Here is a 16,398-nt window from a genome sequence, read left to right on the forward strand (position 1 = left end):
TCTTTATTTCCATACCTTGTTTTCCTTTTTTTAGTTTAATTAATTTTTTTTTATATTTTGAGTAAATATTTTTTAATTTTTATGATTGTATTTATCATTTATACTTATTTTTAATAAATGCTCAAAATCACACAGAGTTCATTTAAGGAAAAAGATAATCTACAATAGTATATTTGAAGTGGTTAAAATTACTGGTAAATGATAGTTGCAGAAGCATTTCTGGTGTAAATAACAACTTAATGATAATACAATTTACATTTTAGTTCAGAACTCAATAGTTACAATTTCGAACACATTTTGTTATCTGAAAGACACTTATGTCTTTTATTTTATTAATTAACATATTATCAAGTTTTTATATTCATGCAATCACTATTCACATGACATCAGAAAAAAAAAGAAAGATGTAATAGATTACTGTATTAATGAATAACAATTATTTAAAATGTTCTTATAGTAACCATGAGAAAGTACCAGGCATTAAAAAAAAATCATTGCAGTGCATTAAGAATAAAGTTAAATTATTTATGTAAATCTAATACGATAAAAATAATTAAAAACAGATATGTTACAAATGAATTACAAAAAGTAAGTTTATTAAATAAAAATTTACTGCACTATTTTTACTCTATTAATGTAATGAAGCAATATTAAACCACAATTATAAAAATAAGGAAAGTTTACCAAAAGCAAGAAGGATCCTAACTGTACTGAAAAAGAGATTTACCAAATGCTTTATGTGTAATGTTACATTAAAATTATTGACAATCAAAAAGAAATAAGGGATGGAATCGGACAGTTTTGAAATATTGTAAACAATGGAGAAAGTGAAATAGACAAAACAAATCAGGAGATGCTGAGAAGAAAAGCAAAATTTGATGAAAAAGACAAGGAAGATGAAAACATCTTGGTTAGTAAATCGCCTATGTAGAGATTATCTTCAGCAAAGGATCAGACAGGAAAAAATAAAAAGAATGAGAGAAAGATGAAGTATTGGGATAAAGAAATTAAGGAAGATGCTCTGACCAAGAAAAATATAGGACATCCAGTTAAAATCTTCAAAAACCAAATTCAACAAGGGAGAAAAAAATTAACAGGTCAAAAACATTTTCATTAATTAAATGACATGAGATAAAATTAAAATACTAAAATATTTAGTATTAGGTTTTTTAGGTCCCCAATATCCAAAGTACAATACAAAACTGTTTCTCTGTGCTTCTATGTTTAAATCTTTTTCTAAATTCAGAATGAAATTTTTTTACTAAATTGCTATGGCTGGTCAAATGAATTTTTCACCCAAAAGTTTGAAGAAAAAGTCGAAGAACAGAAAAAAAACCCTTCTTTATAAGCCTGATACAAACTGTAATTGAAGTACATTTTTTAGAGTGCTTTAATACATTTTTGGAAAGAGGAAAATGATTAATATAGTACTCTATACATGTATCGTTGTAATAATTGGTGCAAGATTAATCTTGAGAAAGGGCAATGCCTATTTGGCTAGGTAATGCACTTTATTTATAAAATAGGGCTGTTGTTGTTGCACAATCTTTGCTTGTTTGATTATAGTAATCTTGCTTGTTATGAGGGTTTTAACTTTGAATAATATTAATGAAGTTAAAAATTTAATACTGCAACCATAAATGAACTCAAGAGGTAAAAAAGTAACATCACTTAAATCAGACTTTTATTGATCTGGATCAAGTGTATCCATCGAGTCCAGATTATTAGATTTATAATATACATATATATATAATTATTATTACTTTGAAATAGATTTAATTTCTAGTTTGTAATATTTATGCTGCAATATTGGGGTAAAGTCAGATAGAAATAAAATGCCATAGTGGCGGCCAAAAATAGAATCATGAAAATAAATGATTAAATATATGGATAAATAATATATGGATAAATAATACTTTATTTCATTTTACTTTATATGTTTATTGTGTGACTTAAGTATATGAATATAAGTATGAATAAGGTTTTAGAAAGTGGGAATGAAAAAGTACAGAGGCTTAAAGTAGTGTCTATTACTGACAGTGAACAGAGAAGATAAGGAAGCCCTTATCAACTTAAGTATGCACATTCTTTTGATTGTTGACTAGTAAACACAGAAAATTTTGGATAGAAAAATTAAATTTAAAGAAAACTTAATCGATAACCACAAGTACATTAATGGAAAATTTTAAAAATCGCAATTCATAAATAAATTTTAATTTATTTTAGTCGTTAAATTCAAAGATTAAAAGTAGCAAAATTGTAAAACTTAAAATCCAGTCACAGTTATTGATAGAAGAGCCAATAGCTTCTCATTATATTAGTCATACCTGTAGTACTTAACAGAAGAATTCTCAAACATTTTCAGAAGTGAATTTTGGTTACTTAGCTTATCCAAATCCTCTTTTCATGTCTTTGATTATTCTTTTGAATATCTTTGCCCTTCTAAGCTCAAGAACTCATTTTTAAGCATATAATAAACACGCAATTTGTATAATTAAAGCAATTTTTGAAGTTCAATTTTTCACAATATGCTTTTAATAAAGGCTTCCAGCAATTCCAAAATGTAAAGAAATTTAATATGACACTATTAAGATTTATACTCTTACACACAGTTTAAAAGCGAATTAAGTTTTTAAGAAATTCTGTACTTAGCATTTGAATCAAATTTTTAGTTTTTATTTAGGGTTACAAATATTTATGAGAGTTGGGAAATTCAAAATTTTGTTTCATCCTTTTAGGTGTAGAAAATTCAAGTTGTTTTAAAAGCTGGAATAACTTGCTACATTAACTATCGGCAAAAAATTCAGCTTTTATCAATATCACTTTAGAAGATACAAAAAAATTACAGGATTCCACTTAATCAAACCTTAGAGTAAATACATCTAATGTCAGACATTAATGTTAGAAGAGCATCCCTATCAATTTAAATTTTTCAGCTCTTCTAGTCTGGGCACTTTTTTCCAAATCCTTTTTAGATTAATTTGTAAGGGGCTGTTAATCAGAATAATTTTTACTTACTTTTCCTAAAAATCCTCATACGAATGACTATCCAAACTTCAGCATTACAGTAATTTAGCGAGTAGGAGGAGTGGATTAATGATAAAACAATTCAGTGATGAATTCCCATTTTAAATACAGATCGGTTACTTAAATATAGATCAATTGTTGTACTTTAAGCAAGTGAGGAAGAAATCCCTTTCTAGTAGCAACAGCCTAAGGGATACATCTAATCTCAAGGCTTCAGTTTAACATCTTATCGATTAATCAAACAATTTTCCTTACTTTTGTTACAAGTCCTTCTAGGAATTATGTCAAACTTCGGAATTTTGACTGTTTGGGAAGAGGGAAAATATTTTATGATCAATTAACATTTCATCTTAGTGGAAAAGTTAACGTGTAATATCAGTACCTGAGCATCAGAAATTCCCATGAATTCTTAAAATGTAAAAATGGCTCCACAAAATTAAAAATTAATCGTTTTCTGTGCAATATCTACAAGATGGCGCACCACCTCACTGGCATTAGCTCTGAATGGTATCAGTTGAATCACATTTCCCTCAACTGCTGGATCAGTCGGCATGTACCCAATAACACAGCATTGGATATCATCCAATCTGACCTCATGTTATTTTTTCCTTTGGGGATTTTTAAAAAAGCATCCTGTGTATGTCCCTTACCTCTGATCTATCTGATTTGAGGACTGAAGCATCCACTGTTTCCATAATCCAGACAGGCTGACTAACATACAGGACAAACTCTCTTATTAATTGGATGTGGGTTGCATGAGGAAAGATGCACACATTGAACACAGGGAAAAATGTAAGAATTATTACTCTTTCTGTTTATTTGTGATCCATTACTGTATGTCAAAGTTGAGAGATATTAAATAGCTTTAAAACCCTGATATACCTTGCGTATAATACTACAAAAAACAAACAAGCAATATAAAACTTAGTATAAATTGAAAATAAAAAACGCTATAATTTCATAAATAGTTTATAATCATAATTTTAATATAACTTGAAAATAATTAAACTAAAATTTCCCATATTAAGTTATATTATTCCAATGCCCAATTACATTTTAAAATAATCTCATAATATTAGTAAAGTAATTACTTTAATTATTGTAGTTAGTACAATTGTACTTACTATATAAAATTTAAATGGAAGCAATTATGAGCAAATGATACAAGCACTTGAACTGTAGTGAAAATAAATGTGCAAATATCAATCCTATGCTACTCCTTCAAATCGAATGAATATATTATTACAGTTTATTAACAATGATTTTAATTATTTTGGTATACCGAATGAATGAACATATATGTAATGTGGATTACAAAAAAATAAAATTATAATATTTCAGTCATAAGAAAACTAAATTGATATAGAAATACAATTAATTTATAACTTTTTGAGATAAAACTGAAACTTCAAATCAAAACACTTAACAATGTGATAGAAATTATACAAATGTATGGTAAAAATGAGTACTTTCAATAAATTTTAGTTGCTTTTAGATAAAGAAAGTACAGCAGCAAGGTATTTTTCAGTGAAGAAAGAAAATTAAGTAAAATGTATAAGAAGTAAGCGAAGAATAAAATCAATTTAAGATTACTTATGAACTTATATTTTATTTAAAAGAATAAACTTTCCAAATGTTTATACTTTTATTTTATAACAAATAATATCATTAATTTCACATTTTACAGTTTTAAGTAATAAAAAAAGAACAAGAAACAGTTCCAAAATTAAAAATAACTTAAATTTATTTTGATAACAATGGCCTCATTTCCCACAAATTTAGTCGGTACAATTTTTTTTTTTTTTAACAATGATTTTCTAAAAATAGCAATTAATGAAAAAATCATTTAACAAAAATTTCCAAATTCCTAATATTTTCTCAACAATTCATAATCCGGTTGGTTAATAGCTCCATAAATCAAAAGTACTAAAACAGTAAAAATTTTAACAATATAAAAGTAAAAACTACAACATCGCTGACAATATCCTCACACGTTTTACCTTTCAAAAATTTAATTTTTTCAAGATCATGAAAAGTTTGTTAGCTCCTGAATTCTCTTTTTCTTATGTTAGTTCAGATGCTAAAGAAGAGGTAAAATCAATAAAAAGTAGTTGAAATGTATAAAACTTGAGTAACTAATAATATTTATATATTAACAAGATGTGTATGTATTGTTCACAAAGAATTCTACACATAGAGATTACTGTAATATGTAATAGGTAATTTACACATAAAAATTACGGTAATACAAAATAGGTAATTCACACACATAAAATTAATCGCATATGCGCATAACAGTTTTCACGATAATCTATTAATTTCAATTTATCTAATAAATTAGTCACTATTTTATATATATATATATATATATATATATATATATTTTTTTAAATATTTATAGAAGTTAAAATTTTCTTTTTAATTTGTACTTCAGGGAAATGTTTTTAATTTTAATCAACGTGATGATAACCTATTCATACAAACCAAATAGACAGATTTAAAAGTATCTCAATGGGTGCATTTCCTGATGTACCCGTATAATGAATAAAATCTGGGTCTGGGGAAGGATAAGGACTTCCTCACTGAAAGTTCAGCCTGATCGTTACATATACATTATCTGAAGGTAAAAATCATGCAAAGTTAAGTATGAAAGCTGGCCAATGAAAGATTCTTCACGAGTTGAGATGTATTAATCCTGGATAGGAAAATCTTGATCTGCTACAATATTGGACAAACTTGGGATATATTATCCAGAGAGGTTTTGAAGTCCACCTTTAGGTGGATTTATCCGGTTTTATCACTATTTTGTGAGTAGCCAATTTCTTTCTCATTAAGAAACTTTTTACGTTATCCTTAATTTTCTCATAGATGCCAAATACTTATTCAATTTGTGAAGACCTACTTGAACTTCTTACTTAATTCTTATAATTTGTTTAGTTTGGTGGGGTGAGAATCTTTGTCTATGAACTTTCTAACCGGGGAATCTTGTTTCCTAACCGCTGAGTGTACACAAAGTGTCTCAACCCTGGGGCTAAGATGCTTATCAAGTAAACACAGGTCTAATACAACACCACAATATAAATTATCACGTTTCAAAATTTCTAATATCGAGTAGTCACCCAGAAATGGATTTCCTAAGGGGGCCAAATATGTTGTAAGAACGTAGCACGTTAAGTAAATATATTGACAAAAAAAAATAAAATTCACTACAACTTCAAAGTAAGAATCGTAACAAATAATCAACAATTACTATATACCATAAATAAACATGACAGTTCTAAAGTGACACGAAGTTCACAGAACACTTTGAACAGCTAAAGCTGACAAAAAAAAAAAGAAAGAGTTAAATAAATAAAAGATTCACAAAAATATATAACACAAAAAATGAAAAGTGAAATATTTACAAGTAGTTTGTTAAATGTTCATACAATAAAGTTAGAATATAATTAGAATAAAACAAATGTATTTGTTTGCAGTAGTGCTAACTGAAAACAAATACTGTCATGCAAAGCAGTATCCAAAACCTTACGTGCTTAAATAATTAACAATTAAAAGGTTAATAATATTGCTTCTGGTTTTGTATGTATATCGGCTTTAATAAATATTTTATTACTTTATACTCACCTTCATTTCATTTAAAAAATAAAGTAGGCTCAATTTTTTTTTAAACTTTTCATAATTTTATCTGAACGATGTTGTAAAAGAGAATTATGTTAATTATCACAAAAGGAAAAGCGGATGCTTTAAGAACAACTTATTAACCAGAAAACTAGAGTTTTATATTCTATTTAAGTTTACTCTTTCTGTGTTATTCTTGAGAATTCCATTTTGTTACAAAAAATTCTTCATTTATTCATCTGTTTTTGTGGTAGCGCAAGTTTAACATTCAATAACTTAAAAAATCAGAATTTTTAATAAAATGATAACTGTAACTTTTACTTTCCTGACAAATATATGTAGGTATATTTAATATACATATAGTAAAGGAGGAAGTATAATATCAAAAATGGGGTATCAGGCTTTTAATAAATCTTTATGTTTTAGGGTCCAACTAGTTCATCTAAACGAAAAAAAACACCATATGTATGTATGTGCATATGTGTATGTCACACTGCTTTTGGCCTTATATCTCAGGACTGACCAAACCAAACCCATTTTCTTCAAATATTTCTATAAATGTACCAAATCAATTTCAAAATTTGTTCAGGTGATTGAGGAAATTGTGAAAAAATTCAATTCTGATTTTCTTCCAAAATATTTTAGAAAAAGCTTTATTAAAGCAAGCTTTTTGCATACAATGCTTATACATAAACAGTTTTTACTTTACTTACTTTTTACTTTTAACAGTTTTTTAACTTTTAAAATTGAAATGTTTTTTGTTCTTCTGCTCTACCTCCCTTCATTTTTCAATATTTTGAAAGTTTTAAACTTCATAAATAGAGCTATTAAGAAATGCGTCGATTTTTAAAAAAAATTATAGACCCTTGTCCTAAAATGTAGAAAAGTTTTTACGATTTTTTTTCTTACTTAAGTAAATTTGTTAAGCGTAACCTATCATATGAATATTTTTAGAAACATTTTTCATAAAATTTATTCACCATCTGTAAAAAAATATATGAGGGTAAGTCAATTATTATTTGGAATTTAGTTATATTTTTGATTATGTTGGTAGTACTATCGTGTTGTGTAGATGACGCATGCGCGTTTTAATTGTTGTTATGTCTGTGCAGGTTTGATGATGCTAGGTTAGTGGCTGCTCCACTTTCTGTTTGCACCAAAGAAAAGCAATGTTCAGTGATCCGTTTTTTGTGGTCAGAAGGTGCATCAGGAGCCGAAATTTATCGAAGACTTTCAGTACAGTACAGGAACTGTACTCCGGTGTGTTGCCTCACCGGAGTACAGTATCTACAAATGGATTGAAAAATTCAAAAATGAAAATGGATTGAAAAATTTGCACAAGTGTTACGCACGATGAAGGAGCCGGACGACCGTTTACCGCCATAAATGAGGAAAACATTAAGCGTGCATGTGACATAGTTTTCATAGACAGACGACTGTCTAACTATTGATGAAGTGGCACATCGTCTGCAAATTAGTCACGTTTCTGACAACGAAATCATCTACAACAGACTTGGGTTTCATAAACTCTGTGCAAGATGGGTCCCAAAACAGTTGCATAAACAAATGCGCTTGGACATCTGCCAAAAAACATTTAGATCACTTTGGTAATGAACAGGGCATCTTCTTAGACAGAATCATCACTGGTGACAAAACATGGATCCATAATCACGAGCCGGAGAGTAAACGGCAGAGTATGCGATGGAAACATCGAAATTCACCCTGCAAAAAAAAGTTCAAGACCCAACCATCTGCAGGAAAACTGATGCTTACGGTTTTTTGGGACTCACAAGGCCCGGTACTGGAACATTGTGAGAAAAGGGGCATGACAATAAACAGTGTGCGTTACAGTGTGATGCTTACTGCCAAGCTGAAGCTTGCAATTCAAAGCAAACACTGAGGACTGCTGTCAAAAGGTGTTGTGTTGTTGCACGACAATGCCCGTCCACATACTGCTGCCCACACTGCTGAAACGCTCCAGAAACTCAACTTTGAAGTACTGGCTCATCCTCCATATAATCCTGATCTTGCTCCTTCTGACTACCACTTGTTTGGTCCACTCAAAGAGACATTAAGATTTACCGATTTACCTCGGACTTAACAGTGAAAGAAGCAGTGCATTCCTGGCTCTCAGCTCAACCGAAAACCTTCTTTTATGAGGGCATCAGGAAGCTTTGCAAGGGGACTATGTTGAAAAACGATGTACATGTAAGTTTCCTATTTTTATTGCAATAAAATTTATAACTACATTGCGGATAATAATTGACTTACCCTCGTATATCCTGTTTTTTGAATTTGTTTTTTTTTTTTACTTTAAATTTTTTAATTTTTATTAATAGTTGGGAAAGTCATGCAATACTTTACCAGCTTTTTTCCAAGTATGTAACAAATTATACTTGAGAACAGTTTTAGCTGTAGTTAATTAATATTTTTTTACAATTTTTAATTTAATTTCTCAAACATGGTTAGTTACCACTGATATATTAACAAATTATTAAATACTATTAAAAAGTATAAATCCACCTTTCCAGCAATTAATTTTGAACATCTCAAGATCTTTCAGTCCTTAGACCACTCAGGAGATTAAAATTTCATTATAAAATAAAGTTAAAAAATTAAAATATTAAGCAGTCATGACTGATTGCTAGTTATTACAGATTGAAATTTACAATGTAATCTGATGGAATAAAATAAAATCACCGGGAACCATGTTGTACGAATGATATTTTATTTGAATTATTATCTCTTTATATCTATATTTAGGGTGTGTTTAAACAGTTTATCATCTTTAACAAATTTTTGCTCATTAATTAGATTTTTTGTTTACTGTAAATGTGATAATTTTCTACATCAGATGTATAATAACAATTATAAGATATATCTAAAATTTTCATATAAGTATTGGGTCGTATGTTTATGGTCCCAAAAGATGGTTGTTTTTAATGCACTTTTATAGAGCCATACATTATCTCAAAGAATGTTACAAGTTTCTTTAAAAAAAAAAGAAACAGTAATAATTAAAGATATTGCTGTTGCTAATGGTTATAATATTAATACTATAAATAAAGTATACAATAAAATTAATACAACTAAAAATGTAAAATTATTACCAGATAAAAAGGAAAAAATGTATATACTCCATTTAGTTTAGGAATTAAAAAGCTGTATAAAAGAATTAAATAACACCTGCACATACTACAAATAATAAATTAATCAAATAATTAATAATTATATCATAATTATATTAATAATAATTATAATAAGATATCATATAATAATGATGCTAACCTTGATAAACAAGGGGAATATAGTTTGGATTGTGAAGATTGTAACATGATATATACTGGTATGACCAATCGTAAATTCTCTATATGTGCAAAAGAACACATGGATAGTATAAAAAACAATAAACCAGAAAATTTTAACTTTGCTAAACAATATACTAGATAAAGGTCATACAGACAAGCCAAATACTTTTATAAAAATTTTAGACATATCTCATAATTATTATAATACATCTCATTTAGAAAAATATCACATTTACAGTAAACAAAAAAATCCAATTAATGAGCAAAAATTTGTTAAAGATGATAAACTGTTTAAACACGCCCTAAATATAAATAAATGAGATAATAATTGAAATAAAATATCATTGGTACAACCATGATTCCTGCTGATTTTATTTTCTTCCACCACGTTACATTGTAAATTTCAATCACTATACTGATAATTGGCAATCAGTCATGACCGCTTAATATTTTAATTTTATTTTATAATGATAATAATCTCCTGATAATGATCTAAGGACCAAAAGATCTTGAGATGTTCAAAATTAATTGCAGGTAAGGTGGATTTGTACTTTTAATAATTTTTTATTTGTTAGCCAATTAAAAAAAAAAAAGTCTTACTTTGGCTCTCAATAGACAGCAAATTACTTTTCTTTATCAAACATGTGTTTTAGACAACATTATTACAGTATGTTAATAATTTCAAATAATGATGATAATAAAAAACAGTTGTGAAGTAAAAACAAATTTGAATTAAACCTTCTAGGCTTTCTGTTAACATCCTTACCATTTTTTTTTTACAATATTGGCGGATTTTATTTCTTTAAGGTGAAAAAGAAACTAAAAACTTCCTATAAAGTAATGTAATGAACTTATGGGCTTTTGCTAAATTTAAGTCGACTAAGAGTGAGTTCAGGAGATAGAAATAAATAAGTCTTAAGCACTTTTAATAGAAAAAATTTACTACATCATAATACTCATTAAAAAGAGTACGCAAATTGTTAATATTGGAATTAAAATATTTTTATTTTATATTTCCTTATCATCTTCCACAACTCAATCAAAACATGAATACAATTTCCATTTTAATAAGAAATAAGATATCAAGTAATTTAAAACAAATATTATTCAAGAATGAATTTTTAACATAAAAAAATTAATATTAAATTCAATGTCATCTTCCACAAATTCAATGCAATAATCTCCAGTTAAAACTTCATTGTCTATTAAATTGCCTGCAATCTGTATACCTATTATATCTTTATAAAATAGTTAGTGGATATTTTTTTCACAATACCCCAGTGTTTTTTCCAGATGAAACTATTTATCTTTCAGTATGGCAAGAACAGAAGGTTTCCCAGCAGTTATATTGCAAAGTTCCATTAAAAAAAAGTTCTTCCCTGTTTCACAAATTCTTTTACTTGCTCCAGGTCTTTACATATGCTTCGCACACCTAACTAATGCTGTTGTTAGCCTTTTTATCATACGGCTATGGAGTTTTTTTAAAAAACTCCATAGCCGTTTGATAAATACCTTCATTTTTTGATATATTAAAAATGAAGTTATATTTATATTCAAATTAGAGGGTTCTCTCTCAGTAATGAGAAACTGAACGTGAAGGGGATTTATTCATGAATGGTGGCTGGAAATAGGAAGTTTTGAAATGAAATACTACACTCAAAAGTTTTTAGTAGCTTTTGCTAAAATGTAAATGTGGAAGCAGATTCTTTGAATGTACTATTCGAATACGTTCACATAATCAGGTTTTATATAGTCAAGATGGAGGATTTTGCAAATAGGTGACTCAAGTACAACGCTAGCATGTAAAATCGTTCTTAATAACCAGCAAGGTACCTGAACATAATCGATGGAAATTCTTACATTTACTACCATTTTTTCATCATTTAAACTGAAACTACGTACATACTGTAATAATGTTTTTCCAGTCTTTACTGGGTCAAAACAACTATTTTTTTAAAATCTTCAGTATATATCTTCAGTTTTTTTTTAAATTTTATAAAAAAAAGAGAATGTTACCTAGTACACTTAAAAAATTTTTTTTAATATATAATCTATTAATGAAGGCACAGAACATTGAAATTAGATTAAAAAATAAGAAGGATAATTTTCATGCATAATTCGTTGTAATTTGAAATTCTTACAGATTTTCATTTCTTAAATACGAGAGACGTTTAATAATTATTAAAGAGACAAATTGATGTAGAGAAAAAAAACGGTTCATTCAACAACAATGAAACTTTCTGAGGGTCAAGTTGGCAACCTTGGGAACACATTCAATCATAATTAATATAAACATAATCTTGTTTGCTGATTTCAGAATTTCAGATCCGCTTGAAACATGTATGCCAGCATAAGATTTTTGCTATCAGAAGATGTGAAACCAGTGGAAATTAACTCAAGAATGTTGAAACAGTGTGGTAAAAAGTGTTTAAACCGCAGTAACGTGAATAAGTTGGTGGAACAGTTTAATTTGGGCAGAACAAGTGTGACTGAACACCATCATCAGTTAAAGTCTTGACTACCGCGCTGCAAAATCGTATAAATGATCTTATTAATGAAGACACGCGAGTCAAAATTTCCCAAATTGCTAGTCTGTGTAATATTAGTGATGGAACCGTGCATTCAATCATTTATGACATGTTGAATTATTACAAAACGTGTTTGAGATAGGTTCCAAGACGGTTGATTCAAGACGCTTGAGAAGTTCGGTTGGGAGGTGTTACCACATCCTCCTTATAGCCCAGACCTCGCCCCGTCTGACTTTCATTTGTTCAGCTCGCTCTAAGACTTTTTACATGGCAATTAGTACGAGACAACGCAGCGGTCAAAAAAGCGGAACACAAATGGTTCAAACAAGGTAAAGACTTCTATGCTGTGGGAATCAGAAAGCTCACAGAACGGTAGAACAAGTATCTTAATGTTGTTGTAGACTATGTTGAAAAGTAGTGTAAGTTTCACTGCCGTTGAATAAATTGCTTTTACTCTACATCAACTTGTCTCGTTAATTATTGAACATCCCTCGTAAATTGAAAATCTTGATAATACAAACAAAAACATGAAAAGGTTTAATACTGTATAAAACTCAATTTTTTTCCATCATGAGGTATGTGAACACGATATTTCGGCACAACCTTTTCTTTTAAGAAAACTACTATAACTTTCATTACTCTAGAATAATTTTCAAAAGCACACAAGTATATAATTAAGACACAACAAAAAAAACTAAAATCTATGCATACACACATAAGGAGATAACAACCTAACTGATCAGATGCAAAAGGAAAATCAAACAAAATATACACTTAAGTAAATAAATAAATAAATGTTCTAAAAACACGTACATACCATTCGCATGAGAAGTGAAAGACTCGGGTGTGATAGAATCTGTCCTCCTCGCTGCGAAAGGTATAAACTACTTAAATAAAAATTCATATATAAATATCAGTAAATTATAAAGAAAAAATCTAATTTCTCATTGGACTGAAATGTATATACATTAAGTCCAATAAGGATTTTAAAATACATTATCTATTATATATAGAATCATTAATTAATACATAACATAAACAAGATAAATAATTTGTTTGCCATTATAATACAAAAACCTTTGTCATAAAAGTTAATGTAACAACTGGCTAAAACAAGGCTCATTGAAAACAACAGACAAAAAATAAATTAACAAGTTTGATCTTTTAATTTAAAAATTCTTACTATCTAACACAAATCCCTACTACCTAATACTAAAGCCTAAAAACAAAAGCTCATCAAAGATGATCAAAGTAAAACTTTTATAGGAAGAAAACTGACAATTCACAGAAATAGTACTATATGTAAAAAAATAGAATAGTAGTTTTGACAGTCTGGTTTTCTTTTTTATAATCAGCCAACACTTCAATTATATCAGAATGCTAAAATATAAAACTAAAACTAATACATAAAAACCTTTTCCAACATTTATAAACAAATAGTATTTTAAACAAAATTTTCTCTTGATTGGATGAATAAAGAAATGTGCAGTAGCAAAAGAAAGAAAGGGTATTTAGAAGATGTACTGTATGTTTAGCTAGCCACATAATAAAAAAACTTTTAATTTTTTTATGACTACATATTTTTACATGTTATAATTTTGATGGTTTGAATTTAATGTGTGATTAGGAAGAAAAAGTTTAACTGATGAGGAGGGAAAACCTCGAAAGCACTATTAGAAAAAAAATAAGTACAATGTAAGAAGCATTATCGAATTCTGTAATCTTGGTGGTAAATGATTTTTATACTTTTGTCTTTGATATACATACTCATAGATGCAGTATCTACAATAACCATACTAGTTATCAATTGTTTTTTCTCACAGTAGTAAAAATGAATCGATATACACATGTTTTATTCTACTTTAGTATAATTTTAAAAAAACCAACTGAAAAAAGAAAATTTTTAATGCAAATAACGAAGACAAAAAAATTATTTATATTTTTCATTTTAACTATATTATCTAATAATTTATTGTCATTACTTATCTAATTATTATTATTATTATTATTACTGAATTATGATGACCAACAAACAAACAGGATATACAACCAAAAACTGCGAAACATGCAAAGCAGTACAAGTAAGTAACCAGGTAAGACTAAAAGGTTAGGAGATCAAAAAATGAATGAACCATTTTTTTTTTTTAATTTTCTCCTTCATAAGCATACTCTGAACCAAACTAATTTCAATCCTTTTGGTTCAACATGTTTGGAAATCAAATTTAGTAATTAATCTTTAAATATTATTAAATATGTTTGTTTGTTTATAGGGATGTTCATTTAAATCTCAGGAACCGGGAGCCAATTTGACATAATATTATCAATCTATTTAACTTTTCACAAAGGTTTTAGGAATAAATTAACCCGGACAACTACATTTGTTCACCAAGACCTAAGTATAAGACAATAACATTTTTATTTCCACTAAAATTTTGAGTTGCTAATTAAATCATGTTCTGAAATTGTTTTTTTTTTAATTTTTAAAGATAAGCAAACATGTAATTTTTAACAAAATTTTCTCAGTAATAGCTAAAAATTGAAGCAAATAAGCATTTAAATTTGTATTAACGTAATTCATTATTTACTTGAGTATGTCCCCTAAATTTGATTTGTGAACCTTTTCTGACTGTACAGCATAATCAGTTTCAACAAAGCATGGAGAATGAACTTATTTTAACTAGATGTAGTAATTTACAAGATTGAAATTTTGCAAAAGAACCTAGCACTTGAGATTTTTACCAGTGAGCTGCCTTCATTTGACAAAAACTAAATTTGTCATTTACTCACTCAGGAGTAAAAAAACTTATGAGAAAGAAATCGCTTCACTCTAAACTGAAGTTTAATCAAAGTAAACATCTATCATAAAATAAAATTTACAGAATAATATTGTAATTTATAAAAAGAAGTATAATTCAAAAAATATTCTAAGGATGTTTTCTTTTGTTTCAAAAACAAGGGTGCTGTTCGAACTGTATTTTATGGTTAACCAGCTGAAGATAAAATTTGAAAAAATGAATTTTTTTAAATTTTCAAACAAGTTGTTTTCTCATATTACAGGAAGTGTATTTATCCATTTACTTGTGGATAAAAAAAGCAAATTTGAAAAAAGAAATACATCTATACTTATATATAAAGATGAAGAGATTTGTTTGTTTGGGATAAACAAAAAGCTACTCAATCAACTGCGATCAAATTTTTACCCGTATTTCTTGGAATAACTGAAAAGGTGTTTAGATATATTTCATCTTAAAAAAAAAATATATATATATATATATAAAACTTTAATGAATTGACTTAATAAACTGTGAGTCTCTATCACTATGTGAGCTGTGTGTTTGAACTGAATCATTAGAATAAATCAAATAAATAATATTACAAAAATAATAGAATTAAATTTATGTTAAATAAGATCTATACTACTGAACAAAGAAGAAGAGGGTTTTTTGTTTGTTTGGGACGAACGAACAAAAAACTACCAGATTAATTGCAACCATCATTTTTACCCACGTTTCTTGGCATAACTGAGGTTTTTAGATATATTTCATCTTGAAAAACCAACTTATTGATTGCTTTCAAATTTCCAGGATACGTTTGTATTATACCATGAATAGTTTTAAATCACAGACTGAAGCCCTAGCTCACTTGAAGGTTAAAATATAAAAAAATATTCATTATTTCTTCACCACCAAGGTGGATGACGTTGCAATTTAAAGATATTCATTCATTAAGGATAGAATATTAATCCTTTTACTTAATTATTATATTTCTGCTTCCACAGAAATAATTTATCAATTTTTCATTGTCAAAGGTGAGTGTACTTTAGTTACCATACCTCTAGTATTCTGTCTTTTGTAATTTAGTTTCTTTTTCAGGTTTCTATAAATCCTGAATACTTTAACTGTTATTTATCAGTTTTC

General features: G+C 27.9%; 1 protein-coding gene across 1 annotated transcript in view; it reads right to left on the minus strand.

Annotated features, from left to right (window-relative positions):
* The window catches only part of LOC142331218 (uncharacterized), a 112,502-nt gene that overhangs the window by 70,526 nt on the left and 25,578 nt on the right, over positions 1-16,398 (minus strand). Inside the window, exon 3 of the mRNA XM_075376961.1 lies at positions 13,299-13,349. Coding sequence (XP_075233076.1) covers positions 13,299-13,349 — 51 coding nt within the window. The remainder of the gene's footprint in view (positions 1-13,298; positions 13,350-16,398) is intronic.

Source organism: Lycorma delicatula, chromosome 10 (genome assembly GCF_047948215.1).
Source record: "Lycorma delicatula isolate Av1 chromosome 10, ASM4794821v1, whole genome shotgun sequence".
Classification (NCBI taxonomy): Eukaryota; Metazoa; Arthropoda; class Insecta; order Hemiptera; family Fulgoridae; genus Lycorma; species Lycorma delicatula.